Source organism: Natrix helvetica (assembly GCF_964273705.1).
Source record: "Natrix helvetica genome assembly, chromosome: 6".
Taxonomy (NCBI): domain Eukaryota; kingdom Metazoa; phylum Chordata; class Lepidosauria; order Squamata; family Natricidae; genus Natrix; species Natrix helvetica.
The window spans coordinates 80,818,631-80,842,297 of NC_138553.1; the positions used below are offsets into that span (position 1 = coordinate 80,818,631).

General features: G+C 45.0%; 1 protein-coding gene across 2 annotated transcripts in view; it reads right to left on the minus strand.

The window, feature by feature from the left end:
- LAMB4 (laminin subunit beta 4) overlaps nt 1-23,667 on the minus strand; it is a 58,309-nt gene that overhangs the window by 30,731 nt on the left and 3,911 nt on the right. For both annotated transcript variants that reach the window (XM_081958648.1, XM_081958649.1), the window contains exons 2-14: nt 23,357-23,462; nt 22,708-22,868; nt 15,162-15,294; nt 12,373-12,446; nt 10,055-10,243; nt 9,886-9,949; nt 7,507-7,721; nt 6,657-6,777; nt 5,070-5,258; nt 4,725-4,904; nt 3,458-3,567; nt 2,537-2,616; nt 1,714-1,864 (exon numbers count right to left, since the gene is read on the minus strand). In XM_081958648.1, coding sequence (XP_081814774.1) covers nt 1,714-1,864; nt 2,537-2,616; nt 3,458-3,567; nt 4,725-4,904; nt 5,070-5,258; nt 6,657-6,777; nt 7,507-7,721; nt 9,886-9,949; nt 10,055-10,243; nt 12,373-12,446; nt 15,162-15,294; nt 22,708-22,868; nt 23,357-23,393 — 1,704 coding nt within the window. In that variant the 5' untranslated portion in view covers nt 23,394-23,462. The remainder of the gene's footprint in view (nt 1-1,713; nt 1,865-2,536; nt 2,617-3,457; nt 3,568-4,724; nt 4,905-5,069; nt 5,259-6,656; nt 6,778-7,506; nt 7,722-9,885; nt 9,950-10,054; nt 10,244-12,372; nt 12,447-15,161; nt 15,295-22,707; nt 22,869-23,356; nt 23,463-23,667) is intronic.

Consider the following 23,667-nt stretch of genomic DNA (forward strand, 5'->3'; position numbering starts at 1 on the left):
ATTATGCTAATGAAAAGAAGTAAAAAACCACAAAGAGAAAGAGAAGGAAGATAAACGTCTTTCAGTAGGCCAGATTGGGAAAAGCTACTCTAAATGTTCCACAAATATATATATATTTCTTTTTATGAATTTTAATCGGGCTACAATAGGGACGATTGAATGGAGCTCAGCATTTACTGGCCGGATGCCCTTCCTGATGCCTACACCGAGTTCACAGATATTTTCTCTTTACGCTCTAATAGAGAAACACCCGCTGCAGGATTCAACTCACAACCTTCTGAGTGGTAGGCAAGCAGTGGTGGAATTCAAATAACTTAACAACTGGTTCACCAGCCAGGTAGGCTGTCGTGAGAGGTGTTGCCAATCCCCACCCTCCACCTCCACCACACCTGTGGGATGAGCCTCCAGTGATGGCCAACCTGAACCGGATGTTAAATTACACCCCTGCCTCTATCAAAGTGGATCCTGGGTGCTGCACTACAACGGAGAAATGAGAAATGGAGTGGCTGGCACAGAGGTGGAATTCACAGACGTTTACCACCAGTTTGCAAATGTGAGCATGCGTGTCAAAGGTGGGTTCCTACCGGTTTGGACTAGTTCGACTGAGTAGGTAGTAACTCGGTCTGCCATGCCCCCCAAACCAGTTCTATCAGCGGCGGCGTCATCTTGATTTTTGGTTCTGCGAATGCAGAACATTTTTTGGTGCACCGAACCATCAGTAATGCCAGTAGCAACCCACCCCTGGTGCTCATGCACGCGCTTGTGTCACGCATACTCACACATCATGCACATGATTGCATTGTGCACATTCTTGCCTTCTGCGCATGCCCACAGCCTCAAAAATGAGGCTACATAGGACGTCATGTAGCCAAGACAGGTGGGCAGAAGTCATGTAGATGCAGGTCGCCATTACTGGTTTGCCTGAACTGGTCCGAACTGGCTGAATACCACCTCTGGGCTGGCATGAAGGAAGGAGGAGGAGAAGGGAGAAGAAAGAGGGAAAGCGGCCTTCTCCTTCCCTTGTGCCGGCTGTTCTGTTGCCCGTTTCTCCATTGCAGCACAGCACAGCACCCAGGAGCCACTTTGATAGCTGAGGTGGGCGGCCTGGTGGGATTCAGCCAGCTCACACCTATTCGGGAGAACTGGTTGTTAACTTTCTAAGCAGTTTGGAGAACCGGTTGTTGGAAGAAATCTTTTGTTTTTTTCCACTTTACAGGGCTAATCCCGCAAGGAAGGCAGGAAGGAAACATTCTGGTGTTTCTAGCCTAATCTTTATTGCCCTGCTTACAGAAACTGCCTCTCCGGTTAACCCTTATTACATTGTAACAGCTAAGGCGAAGCGCCCATCGACATGAGTAACGTTGAGTTGGCCACACCCACCCAGTCACATGACCACCAATCCCCCGCTGGTCATCAGGGTAGAGAACCGGTTGTTAAATTATTTGAATCCCACCACTGGTGGGCGGGTGGGTAATTTTACAACCAGTTCGTCTGAACCGGTGCGAATCGGCTGAATCCCATCACTGGAGATGAGCGTCTTCACTTCTCAACCACCGAGCCACTCCTGGCAGCCACAAATAAATAAAATACACTCATTTCTTTTTCCCGTAATTTTAGTTTCCCATCTTGTCTCTGCTTCCTGCTGGTCCAGAAAGGACTATTCTACATGTTAATCTGTATTATTTATAACCCAGTACAAATGCATTAAAATACCAAGGGCAGAGGTCCAAGGAGAGGTGTTGAATCTTCAGCTTCGTAGATATAATAATCCAAAGGTAGGAAAAAGTAACCTGCAGCTGGGTCACCACATTGTCGGCCTACTATATTAGATCGGCAATCACACTGTCCATCGGTAAGTGCACACCTAGGAAGAAACAACAATGCAAAATAAATTGTGAAAAGAAGCTAAAGGAGACTAAGCTAAGACTTTGAAATAGTTTTCTAACCAATTACGGGCAGTGCTCGACTTACGACCACAATTGAGCCCAAAATTCGCTGTTGTTAAGACATTTGTTAAGTGAGCTTTGTCCCCTTTTATGGCCTTTCTTGCCACAGTTGTTAAGTGAACCATAGTCACAATTGATAAGTTAGTAACATGATGATTCAGTGAATCTGGCTTCCCCGTTGATTTTGCTTATCAAAAGGTCCCAAAGGATAATCACACAGCAACGGTCATAAGTATGGATCAGTTGTCAAGCATCCGAATTTTGGTCGCAGTGATCATGGGGATGCTGCAAGGGTCGTAAGTGTGAAAAACAGTCGTAAGTCCCTTTTTGAAGTGCCGTTGAACTTTGAATGGACACTAAATGAACCTCTGTAAGTCCAGGACTACCAGTATAGGTGTGGGATTTGGAGGTTCTCTGAACTGGCCATAACATTAGCTACGGGTTTACCCATCCCTGGGTCCAACACACAAGAAATAAAAGAATTGCTTTCTTTTAAAGACGAATCTTTAGTACATCTCTTATTTTCCAGGGGACTGTTAAGTTATTATTTTTTTTCTAAATATTGTGAAGGAGCTAAGATAGAAGCTTACGAATTATTGTAGGCGCCACCAATGTCACAGTCACACGGGGAGCATCCATATACGTGACTTCCAAGACCCCAGTATCCATCCTACAATGGAAAAGAAATGAAATGGAGCGTGTGAATTCAATTAAAAACACCCAGGTGGTCCTCAGCCTACGACCACAATTGAGCCCAACATTTCTGTTGCTAACTGAGACATTCCTTCAGTGAGTTTTGCCCCATTTTTACGGCGTTTCTTGCCAGGATGGTTGTGAGCTCTGCCTCACTTTATAACCTTTCTTGCTGCCGATGTTAAATGATTCCCTTGCAGTTGTTAAGTTAATAACACGGTTGTTAAGTGAATCTGGCTTCCCCACTGACTTTGCTTGTCAGAAGGTCGCTAAAGGGGATCACGTGACCCCGGGACACTGCGACCGTCATAAACACGAGGCAGTTGCCAAGCATCGGAACTTTGATCACATGACGCAGGGACGCTGCAATGGTCGTAAGTGTGAAAAATGGTTATGAATCACTTTTTTCAGTGTCATTGTAACGTCCAACGATCACTAACCAAACTGTTGTAAGTTGAGGACTACCTGCAGAGGTGGGTTCCTACCTATTTGGCCTGGTGTGCACGAATAGGTAGTAATTCCGGCGGCACCATTTTTATTTTCTGTTCTGGACATGCACAGAACAATCGTCCTTTAAAAAAATTGCAATTTGTATTCATTTTTTAATGTGCACTTGCGTGGATTGTTTTAAATGAAAAGGCGCATGCACGCGGAGCAATTTTTATTTTTACTACCGAACCGATAATAATGGCGGTCAGAACCCACCCCCGACTACCTTTATATATTGACTCTGATATTTGGATTAAAAAACAGAGAAAACAAAGGGAACACTTTGTCCTAAGCAAGAAACTCTACTTGAAAAACGTCTCAATACTTACAAGACAGTCTTCACAACATTGTCCAGTGACAAATTCCTGGCACACACACTTTCCAGATTCTGGGTTGCAGACAGAGAAAGGCAAACTCCCCGCTGAGTGACATCTGCAAGCTGAAAAGACAGAATTCCAGACCGCCATTTGGGTGAGAAATGGACGGCAACAGAAATGCTCTGATGGGTTAGTCCAGGTACCTTAAACACTCAAAGAGCCATTGGGACCTGTTTCCCAAAAGGAAACACCGGGAGTCACAAAACCTGGGTGGGAGTGGTCAGCTCAATGTCACTCCCACCCAGTCACATGACTCCCCAGCCATGCCTACCCAGGTTTTGTGGCGCCTGGTGTTTTCTGTGTTTTCTCTCTCCCTCTCTCTCTTTCCCTCTATTGTTTTTTCATTTCTCTCTCTTTCTCCCCTTTTCTCTCTCTCTCATCTGGGCCGGGATCGCGGTGGCAGCAACGGTGACTACTCCTCCTCCTGCTGCCACTACTGTGCGCTCAGGTGAATAGCCAGCCACACTGCACAGAACAGCCGGAACTCTTCCCTCCCTGCATCCGGTGGCTGCGGCTCCTCCCTGTTCCTCTACTTACTGAGCCAACATGAAGGGGACCTCGGCTGCCTGTGAAGGATGTGGAACCGGAGAGGCTCGAAACTTCTCGGGGCAGAGAGCAAGTCATGTGACTATATCGGGTATTGGTAGGTTGCAGACGGTACACCCCTGTACGGGTGTACTGGTGCCTGCCCGGAGCACTGGGTACAGTTCCGGTACGGTGCTCTGGAGGGCCCACCTGCTCGCCTGAGCTCCTTACCTGTATTTGAGCTCCTCGGTGCTTTCGCGCACACACACGGAGCATGGCACCTGTGTGACGCTCCACCGAGTAGCTGGAGCATTGCAAGAGGTAAGTACGTATGCATTCATGTGGTGCACATTGGGCCCCGTTGCAACCGGAACGGTTGCAACGGGATCCGGAACCCATAACTGATGTTGGGCCAGTGTCTCGGGGCGGAGAGCAGGTCGCTTTCTGGGTTGTCACGGAGCTGCAGAAGAGGGGTCAAAGAGCCACATGCAGCTCTGGAGCCACATGCGGCTCTGGAGCTGCAGGTTGCTGACACCCAGGTTAGTCAAAACTATATAGCAATACCAGTGAAATGATAGAATTTCAAGGCGGGCAACTGATATTTTGAAATACAACTCATGCTTGTGTTGTTTTTTTCACCCTGACTGAAGTCCACAAGACCTGAACCACGCGGAAATGAAAGAAAAATCCGTACGCTGACAGCCGAGCGGATCGCTTCCGTTGATTCCATAGTAGTGTGGCTTGCACTTGTCACAACGGACTCCTTCAACGTTGGCTTTGCAACGACACTGGCCAGCAATGGTTCCAAGGACAGGATCCGAACGATCCTGGCACAGCCCATGTTGCAGAGTGCCTTCTGGATCGCAGTCACAAGCTAGAGACAGGCAGACAAATACAGATATACCAGGGTACAAGGGAACAACGTAACGTTTGGAAACGTCACCCAAATTGATACGAGTCGAGTTCAACATAGCAAGTCCGACGAGCTGTCTGAAACCCACCCTCTGGATTATTTATCTCACCAACGCTTCACACTTACGGATACACGCGTGAGAGTCCGCCATGGCCTTCTGGGGATCCTGATAAAAAAAAGGCTTGCACCGTCCACAGTGTTGACCCATTGTGTTGTGCTGACAGTCTTCGCAAACTCCGCCCCTGGTACGGTTGTTAGCAAGGTACACGGCCATATCAAAGTGGCAGCTCTCCGAATGACCATTGCAGTCACATTCTGAAAGAGAAAACAAAGGTAACGGGGCCCTCGCACACCAATAAGAACCAGATGCGTCTATTCTATTCCATTCTATTCTATTCTATTCTATTCTATTCTATTCTATTCTATTCTATTCTATCATTCCAATTTTCTACTCTGCTGTACTCTGTTCTACTCTACTCCACTGCATTCCATCGCAATTTTCTATTCTATTGTATTCCATTCTGTTCTTTTCTCTTCCATTCCAATTTTCTGTTTTGTTCTGTTCCATTTCAATGTTCTGTTCTATTCTATACTATTCTACCATTCCATTCCAATTTTCTATTCTGTTTTGTTCTGTTCCATTTTAATGTTCTGTTCTGTTCTGTTCTGTTCTATTCTATTCTACTCTACTCGACCATTTCATTCCAATTTTCTACTCTACTCTACACTACTCCACTCCATTGCAATTTTCTATTTTATTTCATTCCATTCTGTTCTCTTCCATTCCAATTTTCTGTTCTGTTTTGTTCTATTCCATTCCAATGTTCTGTTCTGTTCTGTTCTATTCTTTTCTATTCTATTGTATTCTATTCTATTCGCAGCTATTGCTTTAATATGTTTACACCACCCAGAGTCACAATTGTGAGTTAGGCATCAATATAAATCATTAAAATAAAATACAGGTAAGCCTCAGTTAACGATTGTAATTGGGACCAGAAACTCCACTGCTGTGAGATGTGGTCACAAACAGTACTGAAGAGTTACTACTACCGCAGTTCTGATTGCAGTTGTTAAGCGTGATTTTATTCAATCACCATTTACAACTTCCTTCTGCCTTCTCTACGGATTTCGCTTGTTGGAAGCCAGCAGTGAAGGTTGAAAATGGCGATCACATGACTGTGGGATGCTGCAACATCATAATTGTCAGCCAGTTGCTAAGCACCCGAATCACAATTACAGGAACAGGGCACACTGCGATGGTTGCAACTTAAGTGGCCTTAAGTCTCCTCGTTCAGCACTCTTGTCCCATCAAACAGTCACTTGATGAACGATTGTTAATGGAGGACTACCTGTTGAATGAAATTTCAATCGGCCTGTAGGAGATGATCAGGCTGAAGGGTCAAACACGTCATGAGTCAACACATCATGAATCCTGTGCACCCACAAGAGTTCTAAATCTAGCCCACCCTGAATTCCTTTCTGTTTTTATCTCCCTTGACTGCTAGTTGGTCAGATTCATTTCCCTTGACTGTTAGTTGGTCAGATTCTTGTAGAGAGCTTAAGCTCGCAATAAATCTTTATGCTGATTTGAACTGCCTGAATCTCCTGATTTTCCCGGCGCTTGTCACTGCCATGGCAATGGAGATTCAGCAGGATGGTGGGCGATTACATTATCCACAAATCTGATAAAAATTAAGCCAATCACTGGAATACTTCGGCAAGCATTTTCCTGGGATCCTTCAGCCGGCCTCCAAGGAACATCATTGTAGAAATCTTTGCATCGTTCACAGGACAAGCCATCTGTGTTGTGTTCACAAAGGCAGTTTCCGTGGACCTGAAACACATTTGGACACAAGAATGGCACTTAAAATGTATTATGGTAACCTTATTGCTACTCCAATATCTATTTACCAGTTACATTTAGGAATATTTGTCAGGTGAGAAGAATCAGGATGACACATTAAATTCCAGCTTAGCTGATTTATTCCAGCTAAGCCTATACCTAAGAATCTAGTCAATAAATGGTCAGCACTAAATGTGTGCTAGATAAGAGTTAGAGGAATTCAAGAGTGGTTGGATTTCAACCGTTTGTGGCAACATAACAATTCTAGGCTAAATCTTCTCTTGACTCCACCCCCTTGTGATCGGTTTCTTCTCCTAGAGTATTGCTGCCATGTTTCCATGGTGCTCAAACGGAGTTGTCAGGGTTCCTCAAAAGAAATCCAGTTATTTATTAGCAGCTTCATGTCAGCACGTTCCAAGTGAAGCCAACTCTGACCCCACGTAATTTATGTAATTTACCCCCAAGGTGTCTCATCAATCACATTCTCCAAGGAAGCAATTGGTTGTAGAGATCACTCCCCTCCGGCCACTGTGGGTAACCGTGGAGATGGCCTTGACAGAGTTATGGCTGGAATGTGCTTTTGTTTTGACTGACCTGCTGCCTCACTGCAGCCGCAAAGTTCGTTTTCCCAGTCCCCCCTGCCTATGGCAACTCGAGAGCAGGCCAGGGATGATTTGCAAGTTGACGGAGTCTTCTGGAAAGAGAACTCTTTCGACTCACCATCCCAGGCTCATGGAAGACGTCCCCTCGGAGATTTTCCCCAGGTCCACAGTGGCTGGCGTGGCCGTTGCACATGCAGCTCCCGTGCACAACCATTTCATAAAGCGCGTAGTAGTATTTTCCCAGAAGATTCCGTTCCTTTTTTCCAAGTAAAGTATCTCCCAACGTGTGAAGCTTTGTAAAGTTGACTCTTAGATTTGTAAAAGCCACCAGCTCTGCGATGAAAATTTGGGGATATCAAAATAAGATCCGTAGTGGCGGACATAATATTATATCCATATATTATTATATATGATGTGAGGGGGGGGGAGCCCTCATCCATAACCTGTCAGACTCTTAGCTCTCTCAGTAGCGTTTTTTTAAAATAAAAGATTTTTTTTATTTTTAATTTTCAAAACAAACACAACACATAAAATCTTTTTTGTTTGCATACTGTAGAAAGTGTATCAGTTGGTTACAAAAAGGCTTTTGTGCATCTCTTCCACAGTCAACAAATGTAATTCATATTAACTCAAGTATTTTAACTCAGATATTTATACATGTTACCATCATCATACCTCCATTTTCCTTTGACTATAATTGTTTAAACGTCCTTCATCATAAAAAATACCAAGATTTAATACATAACCACATACTGGCATTTCATTTACTATTTCTAAAATCCTCCAATAACACTGAATCCTTATGTCCTATTCTAGCGAAACATCCACTCAGTTGAGTTTTTGTATAGTTCTTAATAATATTTTAACTTTGTGTGGTTTAAATTTTTTTAAAAGAATCTTTTTAACTATTTTTTAAATTTGTTTTATAACCTGTAAACCAAACAGAGTCATCTTGTAACCTTGGAATTAATATGGGCTGATCTGATTACGGGCGGAGAGGTGCTGGAGTCCTTTTTCTTCTCTTTTGGGCTGGTTGATTGTCTCTTTTGCATCGTCTGTCGATGTTGTTATTGTGACACATAATGTCTATGTGTCCAGGCAAAGAGAAAAAGATCTGATGGCGAACCTATGGCATGCAGAGCCCTTTCTGCGAGCAGGCAAGCCTCCGCCGCAGCCCCAGCTCAGCTCCACTGCGCATGGGTTTGCACCTCCCACCGTCCAGCTGATCTTTGGATCTCTGCCATGCATGCGCAGGGGGAGGGACACATGTGGGAGACATGCGCACATGCAGGGGGCAGGGGGGGCGAGCAGAGGGGTACGGCACCACCCATGGCCCATTTTTGGTCCCCAGGAGGCTGCAGGGGGACCTATTAGGCCCAAAACGGGGCATGGGCAGAGGTGGATTCCAACCGGTTCGCCCTAGTTTGGTGGTACCGCTAGTGGAAATGGCAACAGGGTCTCCAAACCAGTAGGGATGGCATGCTCACTACGCCCCCGAACCGGTTTCCTGGTCTCTGTGACATCTATTTTTTCACCTTTTTAAATGTTCTGCATATGCACAGACATATTTATAGGCAAGTGCACACACGCGGAGGGTGGCTCAGGCGTGTGCATGGCAAAATTATGCATGTACCAACCTGGCAGTAATGCCGGCAGAAACTCACCCCTGGGAGTGAGTGAGGGGTGTTGTGCACGCATTGCATTATGGGGCATGGGCTTTCGGCAGGTGATGTCGAAAAGGTCTAGAAATTCCTTGGCATTTCACGCCAACGTTAACTTCAGACCAGTGGTGAGCTTCAAAAAATTTTTAGAACCTATTCTGTAGGTGTGGCCTGTTTTGTGGGAGTGGCTTGGCAGTCATGTGATCTGGTGGGCGTCCCCAACTTGGAAAATGTGGTGAAACTGACTTAACAACGCTCTTGCTTAGCCACCAAAATTTTGGGCTCAATTGTGGTCATAAGTTCCCCTCCTTCCTTCTTTTTTGAGAAGAACTCCGTTTTCAAACTGTTTGTGAAAGAGGAGGAAGAGGGCAGAGGGAGGTTTTTCAGGAACCCAGAGCAGTGTGTTCCGGTACTGGGCCTCCGGAAGAACGGATACTAGGAGGCACGCTAAATTTCACCAACCGGTACGCCCGAACCGGTGCGTACCGGCTGAAACCCACTCCTACTTCAGACCAACAATCAAATAAATACCCCAATCAAGAAACTGCCAAAGAACCCACAGTAAACAGCCCAAGCAAAGAATTTCTTAAGACCGCTCCCACCCACACAGACAGGCAAGACCCCAGAATATAAACTGACGGCAAGCACTCCACTCCTTACTAGCACTGATGATGTTACCTAGTTGGGTCATGAAACGTCTACAAGAAAACAAGCAAGGTCCGAGAGCACCGGGGGCCCCTCACTTGATTAACAGTTGTGTTCCACCACTGAGCTACCAAATGGGCCAAAGCAAAGAAGAATCGGTAAAGGACCGTTCAAATCTGAACTATTCCTACCTTGGATGTGCGGGGCGTAAGAATGTTCTATTTCAAAAGCGGGATCCAGAACTTTGAAAATAACCTGTCAAAATCCAAAAATGATATTTATTAGCGCATGAAAAGATTGATCTGAAATGCACTCGTTGCCAAAAAAAAATTGAATTTCACCACTGAACTATATACATACTTCCCCTTCGGTCGACGGTTCGATAGCTGAATATTTGGAGTCACAAACAAGGTCTCCAACCGTTTTGGGTGGCCTTGAAGGAATGTCGGGAAAAGACGCCGTACAGTTTTGTGCAAAATATCTGTAGACCTTCCAGGTTTGACCGTAATCTGCAGATCGTTCTATCAACATGGCGGCTGGACGAAAAGTCTACAAGAGATACACACACCTTCAGATTGTATGACTTTATGTTAGGAAGACTTAAGCATCTATGACCCTGCATTACTTAACTGTCTATTTATGATTGTTAACTAATTCTAATTCAGCTTTCACCACACCCCTAAACAAATTCTTTTCAAAAGTTTGTAAGATTATTTTAAGTGTGGATTTTCAGAATGGCTAAGCATGGTGAACGATCTCTCTCTCTCTCTCTCCCTCCCTCCCTCCCTCCCTCTCTCTCTCTGTAAATGTGTGTGTGTGTGTGTATTTATTTGGGGTGTGACATATAAACATTTCTAGCACTATGTAGCGCAAGATATAGTAGATACCAGGTGGCACAGGGGACGGTTACAATACCTTGTTTTATGGAAAGGTTATCTCCTGTTGGAAGCATCGTGAGTTCATAGCAAGGACTGTAGGGTGCCCCACCTGTAGCGAGATTCCACTGCAGACATCCCACAAAATTGGGGGGAAAGGGTCCTTCGACTCCTAACTGACTGTAATTTTTAGCTCCCCAAATGCTGTCTCTGTGGTAGGGGGCTGCATGTCAGCTCCGGCCAGCCCAGAGGCCTGGAGCTGCCATTCATGGGAGAAAACCGGGCCAGCTACCAAGGTTTCCCTCCTCCACAAGCAGTCCAGCTGAGTAATCTTACAAGCCTATTGATAACTGAATGAAAACAATCCATGATTAATTGCCGGGTGGTTTTCATTCTGGGTCACAAGGAGATAGGTTTGCGTACGTGCAGGGTGCAGTTTATCCTAATTACCAAGTAACTATAAAAGGTGGGGGGGAGCACCGGGGGGCAGCTCTGACAATTTATTCATTGCCTTAGTGCTTTGTTGGTCATTTCGTGCCGGAGGAAGAATACAAACTGCATTTACAAACCGTTTCTGTGTTTGGCTGTTTTCATTAACTCTTCGGAACCTGACACATGCACAGTAGATAAAAAATGCTTCAGCGCATGGACAGAAGCAAAAACCCAATTTGACGCCGGTGCCGAGAGAACTGGTTCGGGGGCGTCGCCGGCCGAGTTACTACCTACTCTGCTGAACCGGTCTGAACCGGTAGAAACCGATCTCTGATCCCGCAGATGAGGCTTCACTTGCTTGCAGGGCCCAGTTTCTGGCATGCCGTGTCCCAGTGCTGGTCCACGGAGCAGGAGTTGTGGGGGGGGGGGGGTCTCATGACCGAAGCCATCAGTAGAATGCAATCAATCTGTGCATTCCTGCTAAAAAAGCATACTGCAAATCTCTCCTCTTTTACCCGTTTGCCACAGGCAAGCCCTAACCAGATTAAATCAGATTTAAAAGTTGAGGAGACGATACACCTCGTTGAATTGTTGCTATCAATGTTAGCTGAAGCATGAACGGCTTATGCAGATTCGTTGCAGATCCTGGCATCGTGAAGTCAGGCTAAAGTGCACGTTTTGAAATCCTAAATACGCTACATTTAGGAAATTCTAAATATGGAAGAAAATGCTGACAGGGGTAAACCCTCCCTCTTTTTTTTGCTAGTGAAATATGAGAAGCATATATGCTTTTTTTTGCAAAAGGTAAATTTGCCTTCCACGGGATCGTCAACAGCAGCTAAGTAATTCTGAAATGCACAATGGGTCAGACCTGCAGCCATCTTTTCTTTTGGGTCTTTCTATTATTCTACTATGCATTTTCTATGGTGGGAAAATGGGAGGGGGGGTTGTAGGGAGTTAGATGATATGTAGCCATAACAAAATTCTTTCCAGAAAGCGAAGGTCATCCTTTGTCTCTGCATCTCTGCACCTGACCAGAATTGGATGGGTGGAACTGCCAGCATGGCAGTGGGAGATTGGACCATGGGATGGACTTTTGGTTGTGGGGGCAAGATCTTGAACTTTCAACTGGGTGGGGGAAACCGGGAAACTTTTAGATTCGGGTTTTCCCAGATGTGCCAATGTGGCTCTCTTCATAAATTGGAACTTTGAGCAATACTTTGCCTTGGACTCTGATTTTCCTTTGGATGATATTTGGAACCCTGACAAAATGTTGAGTCTAAACAAGATAAAAGCTGACACTACCTGAATGTAACCTACTCTAAATAATTACCAGGCGATTAACTAATTCCAATGCTGTATTTTTGGTACCTTGAAAATCAGAATAAGATGACTGAACTGAAATGTGTTTTCCAAGTCCAGTTGAATGCTCACATGGTCGACACCTGCGAATTAATAAACCAGATCCAGTTAATAGGAAAATGAACAAAAACAGAAAATATATATTGTCTTCCCTTTCTGATGAATTAATTGCATTTAGGCAGAGGTGAGTTGCTCCCGGTTCGGCCCAGTTCGGCCAAACTGGTAGTGGAATTCAGGCCTGGGTCGCAGAACTGGCAGCGGCCCAGGCCTGCTACTCCCCCGAATTGGTTCCTTTGACACTGTTAGGTAAGCTCCCCATTAGAAGAGTGAGTGTGCAGAGAAGTGTAATGAGAGTGGTGTGGAAGAACACGCACAAACCAGCATACAAGGACACCGAATAGTAAAAGTAATGGTATTTTACTTATGGGGAAAATAGAGGTATTCAGAGTTCAATTTACACACGGTTCAGTCAGTCAGTTATCAATGTTCTCAGTTAAAGTGTAGTCCATCAAACACAGTCCAGTATCATATAATCAGTTCAGCACACAAAGTCGCTAACAGTAGCAAAACGCACAGCAACTCACGATACGGTATCAAGCAGTATCCACCGATCAGCATCTAACAAACAGAGAGCTAACAGTCACTCTGGCTCCATCTTATGGCTGCTTGAGGTAACAGCAACCAATCCCATTACAGCAGTACTTAAAGAAACAGTACTACCATTATGGTTTATATATTGCTGACCCAACTGTTAGCTTACATTCCTAACAGCCACCACTGGGCCACTGCCATTTTGGATTTTAGTGTGTGCACATGCACAGTTCACTGTAAGTTGTTCTGCGCATATACAAAGGGCAATTTACATTGAACAGCGTGCAGATTGCGCGTGAGTTGCAAATCGGTAGTAAAACTGGCAGCAACTCACCCCTGCGTTTACGGTCTATCTTAGAGAAAACACTTCAAGGATATATTTTATTTTCAAAATAAAATGGCCAGAGAATTGTACCTCAATTTTCTGGGAACACAGTTTAACTAACTCCATTTGATGGCTTAAGTTTCCAACTCTCAAACAGTTTTCATAATTATCTTGATTAAGATCAGAGCGATCACAAAAAAAATAATCACAATTATTTTGCAAGGAATATCTCCCCCTCCCACATGCTCAAGCTTTACAAAGCACACATTCTTACTCTATCCGGTTAGATTAATTTATATACCCTGTTTTCCCAAAAATAAGACCTCCCCGGATAATAACCCCAATTGGGCTTTTGAGCGCATGTGCTAAAATAAACCCTCCCCTGAAAATAAGCCCTCCCCGAAAATATTGCAACCCAGCAGCAGCCATGAGGTGACCATGCTCGCCGCCTCCTGCACCTCAAAAATAATAAGACCTCCCTGAAAAGAAGGCCAAGTGCTTATTTCGGGGATCAAAAGAAAGTAAGACCCTGTCTTATTTTCGGGGAAACATGTTAATGAATTGGGTGTATTAGCGTCACAGACAGATCATCGAAATAAAAATCGCAAACATTCAAATATATAATTTCTTGATCCTCTTTTATTTGTTTGCTTCTTGGATTTCTCCATCACAATTGAATGAGCTAGTGCTCTTTTTAGCATCTTTAAATCTTAAAAATATTTAAATCTTTAGCATCCGGGTATTCTACACCTGAAATACGGCATCCAGTTTTGGTCATCACATTGTAAATATATATATATTGAAACTCTGGAAAGAGTGCAGAGAAGAGCAATAAAGATAATTAAGAGCCTAGGCACTAAAACATATAAAGAACAGTTGTAGGATTTGGGTATGGCTAGTCTTTTGAAAAGAAGGACACGATAGCAAGATTTCCAAGATTTGAGGGGCTACCGCAAAGAAGAATGGGTCAAGCAGGGGGTTGGACTAGAAGACCTCCAAGTTCCCTTCCAACTCTGTTCTTCTATATATTCTATACCTATTTTCCAAACCACCAGAAGGCAAGGCAAGAAGTAATGAATGGAAACTAATCAAAGAGAGAAGCAACCTAGAATTAAGGGGAAACCTCCTAACAGTGAGGACAATTAACCAGTGGAACAGCTGGCCTCCAGAAGTTGTGGGTGCTTCATCATTGGAGGTTTTTAAGAAGAGACTGGACAACCAATTGTCTGCAATGGTGTAGGGTCTCCTGCTCGAGCAGGGGGTTGGACTAGAAGACCTCCAATGTCCCTTCCAACTCTATTATTCTATTAAATATTCAATGATGCTGCAAAGGTTTGAAATCTATCGTTTCAAATGTGACATGTGCTGCAAAAAACGGCTGTCTCAGCGGTGGGTTCCGGATCCCATCGCAACTGGTATGTTGCGACAGGGCTGGGTGTCCACCTTTCGCGCACTGCGCAAGTATGCATACGCCACCGCCCTGCAATGCCCCACCTGCTCGGAGGAAGTCACGCAGGCACCGTATGCTGTGTGCATTTGCAATTGGCCCATTTCCCTTAAAAAGCAGTAAAGAACGTGGGCGGGTAGGTGGCCCAACAAGCCACCATTCCGGTACAGTAGCCACTTCTCCCATACCGGGCCGTACCGTCTGAAACCCACCACTGGGCTGTCACTCTGCATGATGTTAGATGCCGAGCCATCAATTGGTTTTGTTGGATAATTTTAGAACCTGACATTGCTACAAAGAAGTATGACCTTTTCTGACCATACCGCCCTGAGACAGGAATTTGTCACTTCGCTCGTGAAATTGTCAGATGGAAGTTGAACAGATAACAGCCAAAGCAAAGTGGCCGAAGAAATAAAACCGGCCGAAGCCACTCACCGTTTTCAGATTGCCACCACTTCTTCCGATCGTTTTCCAAACGGGTGACCACATTTTCGATAAAGTGGCTTTCGGTTTTGAAAAGTGGGTGATAGGGGTGCCTGGAATTGCAGGTGAAACATTTCTTCTTATCCTAGGAAAAGGATAGACATGAACACGGATCTTCCCTTTGATCTTATTTGGGGCTTCATTTCTTAGCGGTCTGATGGATTTCAATTCCCCCCCCCCCCGCCTTGTATCAACCACCCAAGGTGGTTTTTTGCAAGCGGCAGACATCAAGAAGGAAGATGAGCTGACAGAAAAGTTATTTGCACACGCCCTGTGCTTTTCACGCTCACCTGTTTCATTGCTCTTAGAAGTGAGAAGGGAACAATGGCCTCATTCTCGGGATTTGATGGAGATGAAAGATTGTTTCACCTCACAATCGTAAGCCTCCTGTGTCTGTCTATTCTCTTTCCAGGAAACTCTCATCAAGGAGGGAGAAAGCAGAACTACTGTAACTCCAAAATTCAAGGCCACATGATTGGGAATAGCCAACTGAAGCTCCTAAGTGAGATGTGCCTTACAGATTAACAGAGTTGGGACCTTGTAGGTCATCTAGTCCAACCCCCTGCCCAAGCAGGAGACCCCACACCCTTTCTGACAGAGGGCAGTCCAGTCTCTTTTTGAAAGCCTCCAGGGAGGAAGCTCCCACAACTTCTGAAGGCAACTTCTGTTCCATGGGTTGATTGTTCTCACTGTCAGAAAAATGTCTCCTTACTTCTAGGTTGAATCTCTCCTTGATCAGTCTCCACCCATTGCTCCTTGTCTGGCCTTCGGGTGCCTTCTTAGATTTATTCCAAATTAGGGGAATGATTTATAGAAAAGAACCCAAGGCAAACTAGATGCCAAGACTTTTGGTGATCGGAAGTCAGTAACATCTAACATGGTCATCAGAAGGGCGAATTGATCTCTGTCACCTTCCTCAAAACATAGAAATAACAGAGTTGGAAGGGACCTTATATCATTCCAGACAAATGCTTGTCCAGTCTCTTCTTGAAAGCCCCCAGGGATGGAGCATCCACAGACATACAGTACCTACATTAGGGCATTGCCATCACAAAAGGATGGAACTTCATTTACCGCTTTCTATAGACCGGGGTGCCAAATTCGATTTCATTGAGGGCTGGTATAAGGGCTGTATTTGACCTGGGATGGAGGGAGATGGGGATGGATGGGCATGGCCAGGATGGGTGTGGCCAGCTCAACATCACTCTTGTCAGAGGTGCCCGTGGTGGCCCAAGCGCTCTGCCAGCGAAAATGGGCTCCCGAGCTCCGTTTTCAGCCACAAGAGTCTCCTGCAGCGCTCTGCCAGTGAAAATGGGCTCCTGAGCTCCGTTTTCAGCCACAACAGTCTCCTGCAGTGGCCCAGATCTAAGCAACCCACAGACTGGATACAGCCCCCAGGCCTTCAGTTTGACACCCCTGCTATAGATAATCAACATGCCATCCTATTGCATTTTTACTAAGTCAGACTATCTGGGTATGGCACGTCATGCATCACCCTAATCCAAAATATGGTTAGGCTGATCACATGGCATGGATTTAGCTATCGGGGGTCTCTTTATTTTGCCTTGGTAGATTGTGCAAATTCAGCCAAATGTGGTTTACTCAACAACAACAACAAAAATCTACGCTCCACAGCTTAAGAAATCCATGGTATTGTATTACATCTGAAGCCAATCACAAAGGTTTATTCTCAAATTAGCTTAAAATCCTCTGTGGGTTTCCTTGGGGCTAAAGGGTGCTTTAATTCAATGGGTCTAAAGTTGAGAGGCAACACGAACAGATCCAGCTGTGATCCAGGACACTTTATATCCCCCTGGCCTTAAGCAAGAACTATAAACGTTTGTGTGAAAACAATACAGCAATATTTCTAGTTCTAACTTGAGAACAAACAGAAGGGAAGGGAGGGGAAGGGAGGAGGAGGAGGAGGAGGAGGAGGAGGAGGAGGAGGAGGAGGAGGAAGAGAAGAAGAAGAAGAGGAGGAGAAGGAAGAGAAGAAGAAGAGGAGGAGGAGGAAGAGAAGAGGAGGAGGAGGAGGAAAGAGAAGACTAGAATAACAGTTGGAAGGGAGAAGAAGATGAGGAGGAGGAGGAGGAGGAGAGAAGAATAGAACAGAACAGAATAGAATAGAATAGAATAGAATAGAACAGAATAGAATAGAACAGAATAACAGTTGGAAGGGAGAAGAAGATGAGGAGGAGGAGAGAACAATAGAATAGAATAGAATAACAGTTGGAAGGGAGAAGAAGAAGAAGAGGAGGAGGAGGAGGAGGAGGAGGAGGAGGAGGAAGAGAAGAAGAAGAGGAGGAGGAAGAGGAGGAAGAGAAGAGGAGGAGGAGGAAAGAGAAGACTAGAATAACAGTTGGAAGGGAGAAGAAGATGAGGAGGAGGAGGAGGAGGAGAGAAGAATAGAATAGAATAGAATAGAATAGAATAGAATAGAATAGAATAGAATAACAGTTGGAAGGAAGAAGAAGAAGAAGAAGAAGAAGAAGAAGAAGAAGAAGAAGAAGAAGAAGAAGAAGAAGAAGAAGAAGAAGAAGAAGAAGGGAAGGGGAGGGGGAGGAGAGAATAATAGAATAGAATAGAATAACAGTTGGAAGGGAGAAGAAGAAGAAGAAGAAGAAGAAGAAGAAGAGGAGGAGGAGGAGGAGGAGGAGGAGGAGGAGGAGGAGGAGGAGGAGGAGGAGGAGGAGGAGGAGGAGGAGGAGGAGGAGGAGGAGGAGGAGGAGGAGGAGAACACAGTTGGAAGGGATCTTGGAGATCTTTTAGTCCAACCCCATGCTCAGGCAGGAAACCCTGTACCATTTCAGACAAATGGTGGTCCAATCTCTTGTTAAAAGCCTCGAGCATAGAATAGAATGGAATGCAATGGAACAGAATGGAACAGAATGGAACAGAATGGAATGGAATGGAGAAGAACAGAATAGAAAATAGAATTGAATACTTTATTTGGCCAAGCGTGATTAGACGCACTAGGAATTTGTCTCTGTTGTAGAAGGTCTCAGTGTTCCGATCTTTCTCTTTTTTCTTCTTCTTCTTCTTCTTTTCTCCCTGTCTTTCTGGAAGAGTGAAAAGTTGAAAGGGATGACAAATGTCTGAATGCAAGACAGAGCTAAGAAGCAGCTTTCCCTTCAGGTCAGGCAGAGTTTAAAGAACAGAAATTCTTTTAGGGCAAATTCAAAGCATCCACGAGTGATGAATGTAATGTCTTGGCAATTAAACGTATGGATTCCTTAGGGACAAAGGAGTAGAAAACTGTTTAAGCAGTTCAGACTTGTGAAATATTTCTTAAGTAAATCTCGATCAGTAGTTTCTGATTTATAAGTAAAGTTCAGCTTTAGAGGTTAGCATTCTTACGATTGAGTAATCCTTAGAATTAGGCCTTAAGATGGGGTAAGTAACTTACTGATCGCTAGATGTAGAAACGAGTGTAAAACTCTGATTCTTCAAAATTTTGATTTTTAATCCCTTTATTTCTTGATTATCTCTGATTTCTATTAATAGGACCTCAAGTGTTGAAAATAAATAATAAGGCTGATAATGGACATCCTTGTCTCACTCCTTTCCAAATTTTAAATTAAAAATTAAAAAAAGAGAATATAAAGCGCAGGCATTTGCAGACAACATGGCATTTATCTTAGAGGAGGCATTAGAATCAGGAACCAAATTAATCCAAAAACTAAAGGAATTCGGCAGAGTAGCGGGACTCAAAATTAATAAGAATAAAACAAAGATCATCACAAAAAATCTCACCAAAAGACAAGAGCAAGAATTAGAGGAAATTGTGGGAATGCAGATAGTAAAAAAGGTAAAATACTTAGGAATTTGGCTGACAGGGAAATGCTCAACAATCAAGGAAGATAACTGTGAGAAAATGATACAGAAAATTAAAAAAAGATTTGGAAAATTGGGGAAAAAGTGCAAATATCGTTAATGGGAAGAATTGCCAAAGTTAAAATGAATGTCCTACCAAAATTTTTGTTCTTATTTCAAGTGGTACGAGTTGATTCTCCCACATTTTAGACAGGATCGGCTGCTCCAATTTGCATCAATATGTAGGCAAGCTCAGTTTAAAATGCTATTTAGATCCAAGTCCTTAGAAAGATTGCTGTAACTCAGACCAATCACCCTACAATTTAAGATCTGCCAAAAAAGTGTTTGTTTCCGAGGTTGATAGGTGTGGAAATATAAAACGATCAGGCTTGGGAAGAAGCTTGAACAAAGTTTATTTCAATAGCAGAGAGGTTTTCTGCTTGTACGAGATCCTAAGCCTCCTTTTAAATCATTTTTGGTTGCCACGGTGTAAAAAAAGATGTGGAGACTCTAGAAAGAGTGCAGAGAAGAGCAACCAAGAGGATTAAGGGACTGGAGGCCAAAACATATGAAGAACGGTTGCAGGAACTGGGTATGTCTACTTTAATGAAGAGAAGGACGAGGGGAGACATGATAGCAGTCTTCCAATATCTCAGGGTTTGCCACAAAGAAGAGGGAGTCAAACTATTCTCCAAGGCACTTGAGGACAGGACAAGAAGCAATGGGTAGAAAATAATCAAGGAGAGAAGCAACTTAGGTCTAAGGAGAAATGTCCTGACAGTGAGAACAATCAATGAAACATGTCTATGGAGATTGTCAGTCATTCAGGTCATGGTTGTCCCAAAGGTGCTTTTTCAAGAGGCAACTAGACTTTCCGTTTATTTTTTGAAGATGTTTCTCTTCTCATCCAAGAAGCTTCCTCAGCTTTCTAAAGAAACTTCTTGGTTGAGAACTTGGTTGAGAAGTTAAAGGTCTTCAAAGAAAAACTGGAAAGTCCAGTAGCCTCTTCAAAAAGCACCTTTGGGACAATCAATGGAACAATCTGTAAGTCCTCCATCACTGGAGGTTTTTAAGAAGAGATTGGGCAACCATTTGTTTGGAATGGTACAGTGTCTCCAGCTTGAGCAGAGAGTTGGACTAGAAGACCTCCAAAGCAAGGGTGAAATTCAGCAGGTTCTGACATCTTCTGGAGAACCGATAGAGGAAATTTCGAATAGTTCGGAGAACTGGCAAATACTATCTCTGGCTGGCCCCAGAGTGGGGAGGGAATGGGGATTTTGCAGTATCCTTCCCCTGGAGTGGGGAGGGAATGGGGATTTTACAGTATCCTTCCCCTGGAGTGGGGAGGGAATGGGGATTTTGCAGTATCCTTCCCCTGGAGTGGGGAGGGAATGGGGATTTTACAGTATCCTTCCCCTGGAGTGGGGTGGGAATGGAGATTTTGCAGTATCCTTCCCCTGGAGTGGGGAGGGAAGGGGGATTTTGCAGTACCCTTCCCCTGGAGTGGGGAGGGAATGGAGATTTTGCAGTATCCTTCCCCTGGAGTGGGAAGGGAATGGAGATTTTGCAGTATCCTTCCCCTGGAGTGGGGAGGGAATGGAGATTTTGCAGTATCCTTTCCCTGGAGTGGGGAGGGAAGGGGGATTTTACAGTATCCTTTCCCTGGAGTGAGGAGGGATTGGAGATTTTGCAGTATCCTTCCCCTGGAGTGGGGAGGGAATGGGGATTTTGCAGTATCCTTTCCCTAGAGTGGGAAGGGAATGGGGATTTTGCAGTATCCTTTCCCTGGAGTGAAGAGGGAATGGAGATTTTGCAGTATCCTTCCCCTGGAGTGGGGAGGGAAGGGGGATTTTGCAGTACCCTTCCCCTGGAGTGGGGAGGGAATGGAGATTTTGCAGTATCCTTCCCCTGGAGTGGGAAGGGAATGGAGATTTTGCAGTATCCTTCCCCTGGAGTGGGGAGGGAATGGGGATTTTACAGTATCCTTCCCCTGGAGTGGGGAGGGAATGGAGATTTTGCAGTATCCTTTCCCTGGAGTGGGGAGGGAAGGGGGATTTTACAGTATCCTTTCCCTGGAGTGAGGAGGGATTGGAGATTTTGCAGTATCCTTCCCCTGGAGTGGGGAGGGAATGGGGATTTTGCAGTATCCTTTCCCTGGAGTGGGAAGGGAATGGGGATTTTGCAGTATCCTTTCCCTGGAGTGGGAAGGGAATGGGGATTTTACAGTATCCTTCCCCTGGAGTGGGGAGGGAATGGGGATTTTACAGTATCCTTCCCCTGGAGTGGGGAGGGAATGGAGATTTTGCAGTATCCTTCCCCTGGAGTGGGGAGGGAATGGGGATTTTACAGTATCCTTCCCCTGGAGTGGGGAGGGAATGGAGATTTTGCAGTATCCTTTCCCTGGAGTGGGGAGGGAAGGGGGATTTTACAGTATCCTTTCCCTGGAGTGAGGAGGGATTGGAGATTTTGCAGTATCCTTCCCCTGGAGTGGGGAGGGAATGGGGATTTTGCAGTATCCTTTCCCTGGAGTGGGGTGGGAATGGAGATTTTACAGTATCCTTCCCCTGGAGTGGGGTGGGAATGGGGATTTTACAGTATCCTTCCCCTGGAGTGGGGTGGGAATGGAGATTTTGCAGTATCCTTTCCCTGGAGTGGGGAGGGAAGGGGGATTTTACAGTATCCTTTCCCTGGAGTGAGGAGGGATTGGAGATTTTGCAGTATCCTTCCCCTGGAGTGGGGAGGGAATGGGGATTTTGCAGTATCCTTTCCCTGGAGTGGGGAGGGAATGGGGATTTTGCAGTATCCTTCCCCTGGAGTGGGGAGGGAATGGGGATTTTACAGTATCCTTCCCCTGGAGTGGGGTGGGAATGGAGATTTTGCAGTATCCTTCCCCTGGAGTGGGGAGGGAATGGGGATTTTACAGTATCCTTCCCCTGGAGTGGGGAGGGAATGGAGATTTTGCAGTATCCTTTCCCTGGAGTGGGGAGGGAAGGGGGATTTTACAGTATCCTTTCCCTGGAGTGAGGAGGGATTGGAGATTTTGCAGTATCCTTCCCCTGGAGTGGGGAGGGAATGGGGATTTTGCAGTATCCTTTCCCTGGAGTGGGAAGGGAATGGGGATTTTGCAGTATCCTTCCCTTGGAGTGGGGAGGGAATGGAGATTTTGCAGTATCCTTCCCCTGGAGTGGGGAGGGAATGGGGATTTTGCAGTATCCTTCCCCTGGAGTGGGGAGGGAATGGAGATTTTGCAGTATCCTTCCCCTGGAGTGGGGAGGGAATGGAGATTTTGCAGTCTCCTTCCCCTGGAGTGGGGAGGGAATGGGGATTTTGCAGTATCCTTCCCCTGGAGTGGGGAGGGAAGGGGGATTTTGCAGTATCCTTCCCCTGGAGTGTGGAGGGAATGGAGATTTTGCAGTATCCTTCCCCTGGAATATGGAGGGAATGCAGATTTTACAGTATCCTTCCCCTGTCACGCCCACCAAGCCATGCCCACAGAACCACTGCTCCACAGCCCATTCTAACCCTATTATTTTAAGTTCTACATTTTTCTTCTGCTGCTTAGCCTGCAGTTGAAAATATGGGATCAAATTTCAGACAGAAGGAAATGGATGACAAATTCGGGATGGCTATAAGTTGCTGTTTTATAGATGTTCCGATTATCTTCCTGGCATCACAATAAACTCACCGCGAGGTGCCCCAGGATGCAATACTTCTGAGGGCCAAACAGTCCACAGGTAGACGAAGCAGTCAGGTGTTGGCTGCGTCCCACAAGCAGATCTCCCACCAATGGCTGACAAGCTCCCTGCTGACAGCTATTCTGGCTGCTCAGAAGATCTGGGAGTAGTACTGAATACAAAATAAAGAGGAAACATGGTGTCAACTGTCCAGCTGGAAAATCCAGAAAAAGGATACCCCTGGGATATTATTTTTACCAAGAATATAAAACTTTACCAAAGAAACCACATTGGCACAGAAGAAGCAAAACCAACTCTGGAGTTTCCCGCACAAAAGCAAGCATAGTTAACTCCTCCTTTTTCTTACGGGCCACAACATCCACCAATCACACGTGTTCATTTTGTTGCGCTGCCAGTATTTTGATTTTTTATTTTTTGTCGTCATTGATTAACTCAACTCCTACCATGAGTTAGAGATGGGCAATCACATAGTATAGGGTGTGTAGTGAACGATGTAGATCTGGCTAGACCCCAACTAGACTCGTATCAGATTTCCTAGCTAAAACACTCATCATCGTATCGACTGGCTACCCACCAGTACAGTCGCGAAAATAAAATATATGAAATACGTTTGGGCATATTTGAAGTTCTTGAACTTACCAAAATTCAGAAGAGTTACCAATGGAAACCACATCATGCCGATATAACGGGGTGATCACTTGAATATGAGCCTGCCGTGTGCAGCAGCTGCCAATACAATCCTGGGCTGCATCAACAGAGGGAGAGAATCAAGATCACGTGAAGGGTTAATACCACTTTATAAGGCCTTGGTAAGGCCACACTTGGAATACGGCATCCAGTTCTGGTCGCCACGATGTAGAAAAGATGTGGAGACTCTAGAAAGAGTGCAGAGAAGAGCAACAAAGATGCTCAAAGGCCCGGAGACTAAAACATATGAAGAACGGCTGCAG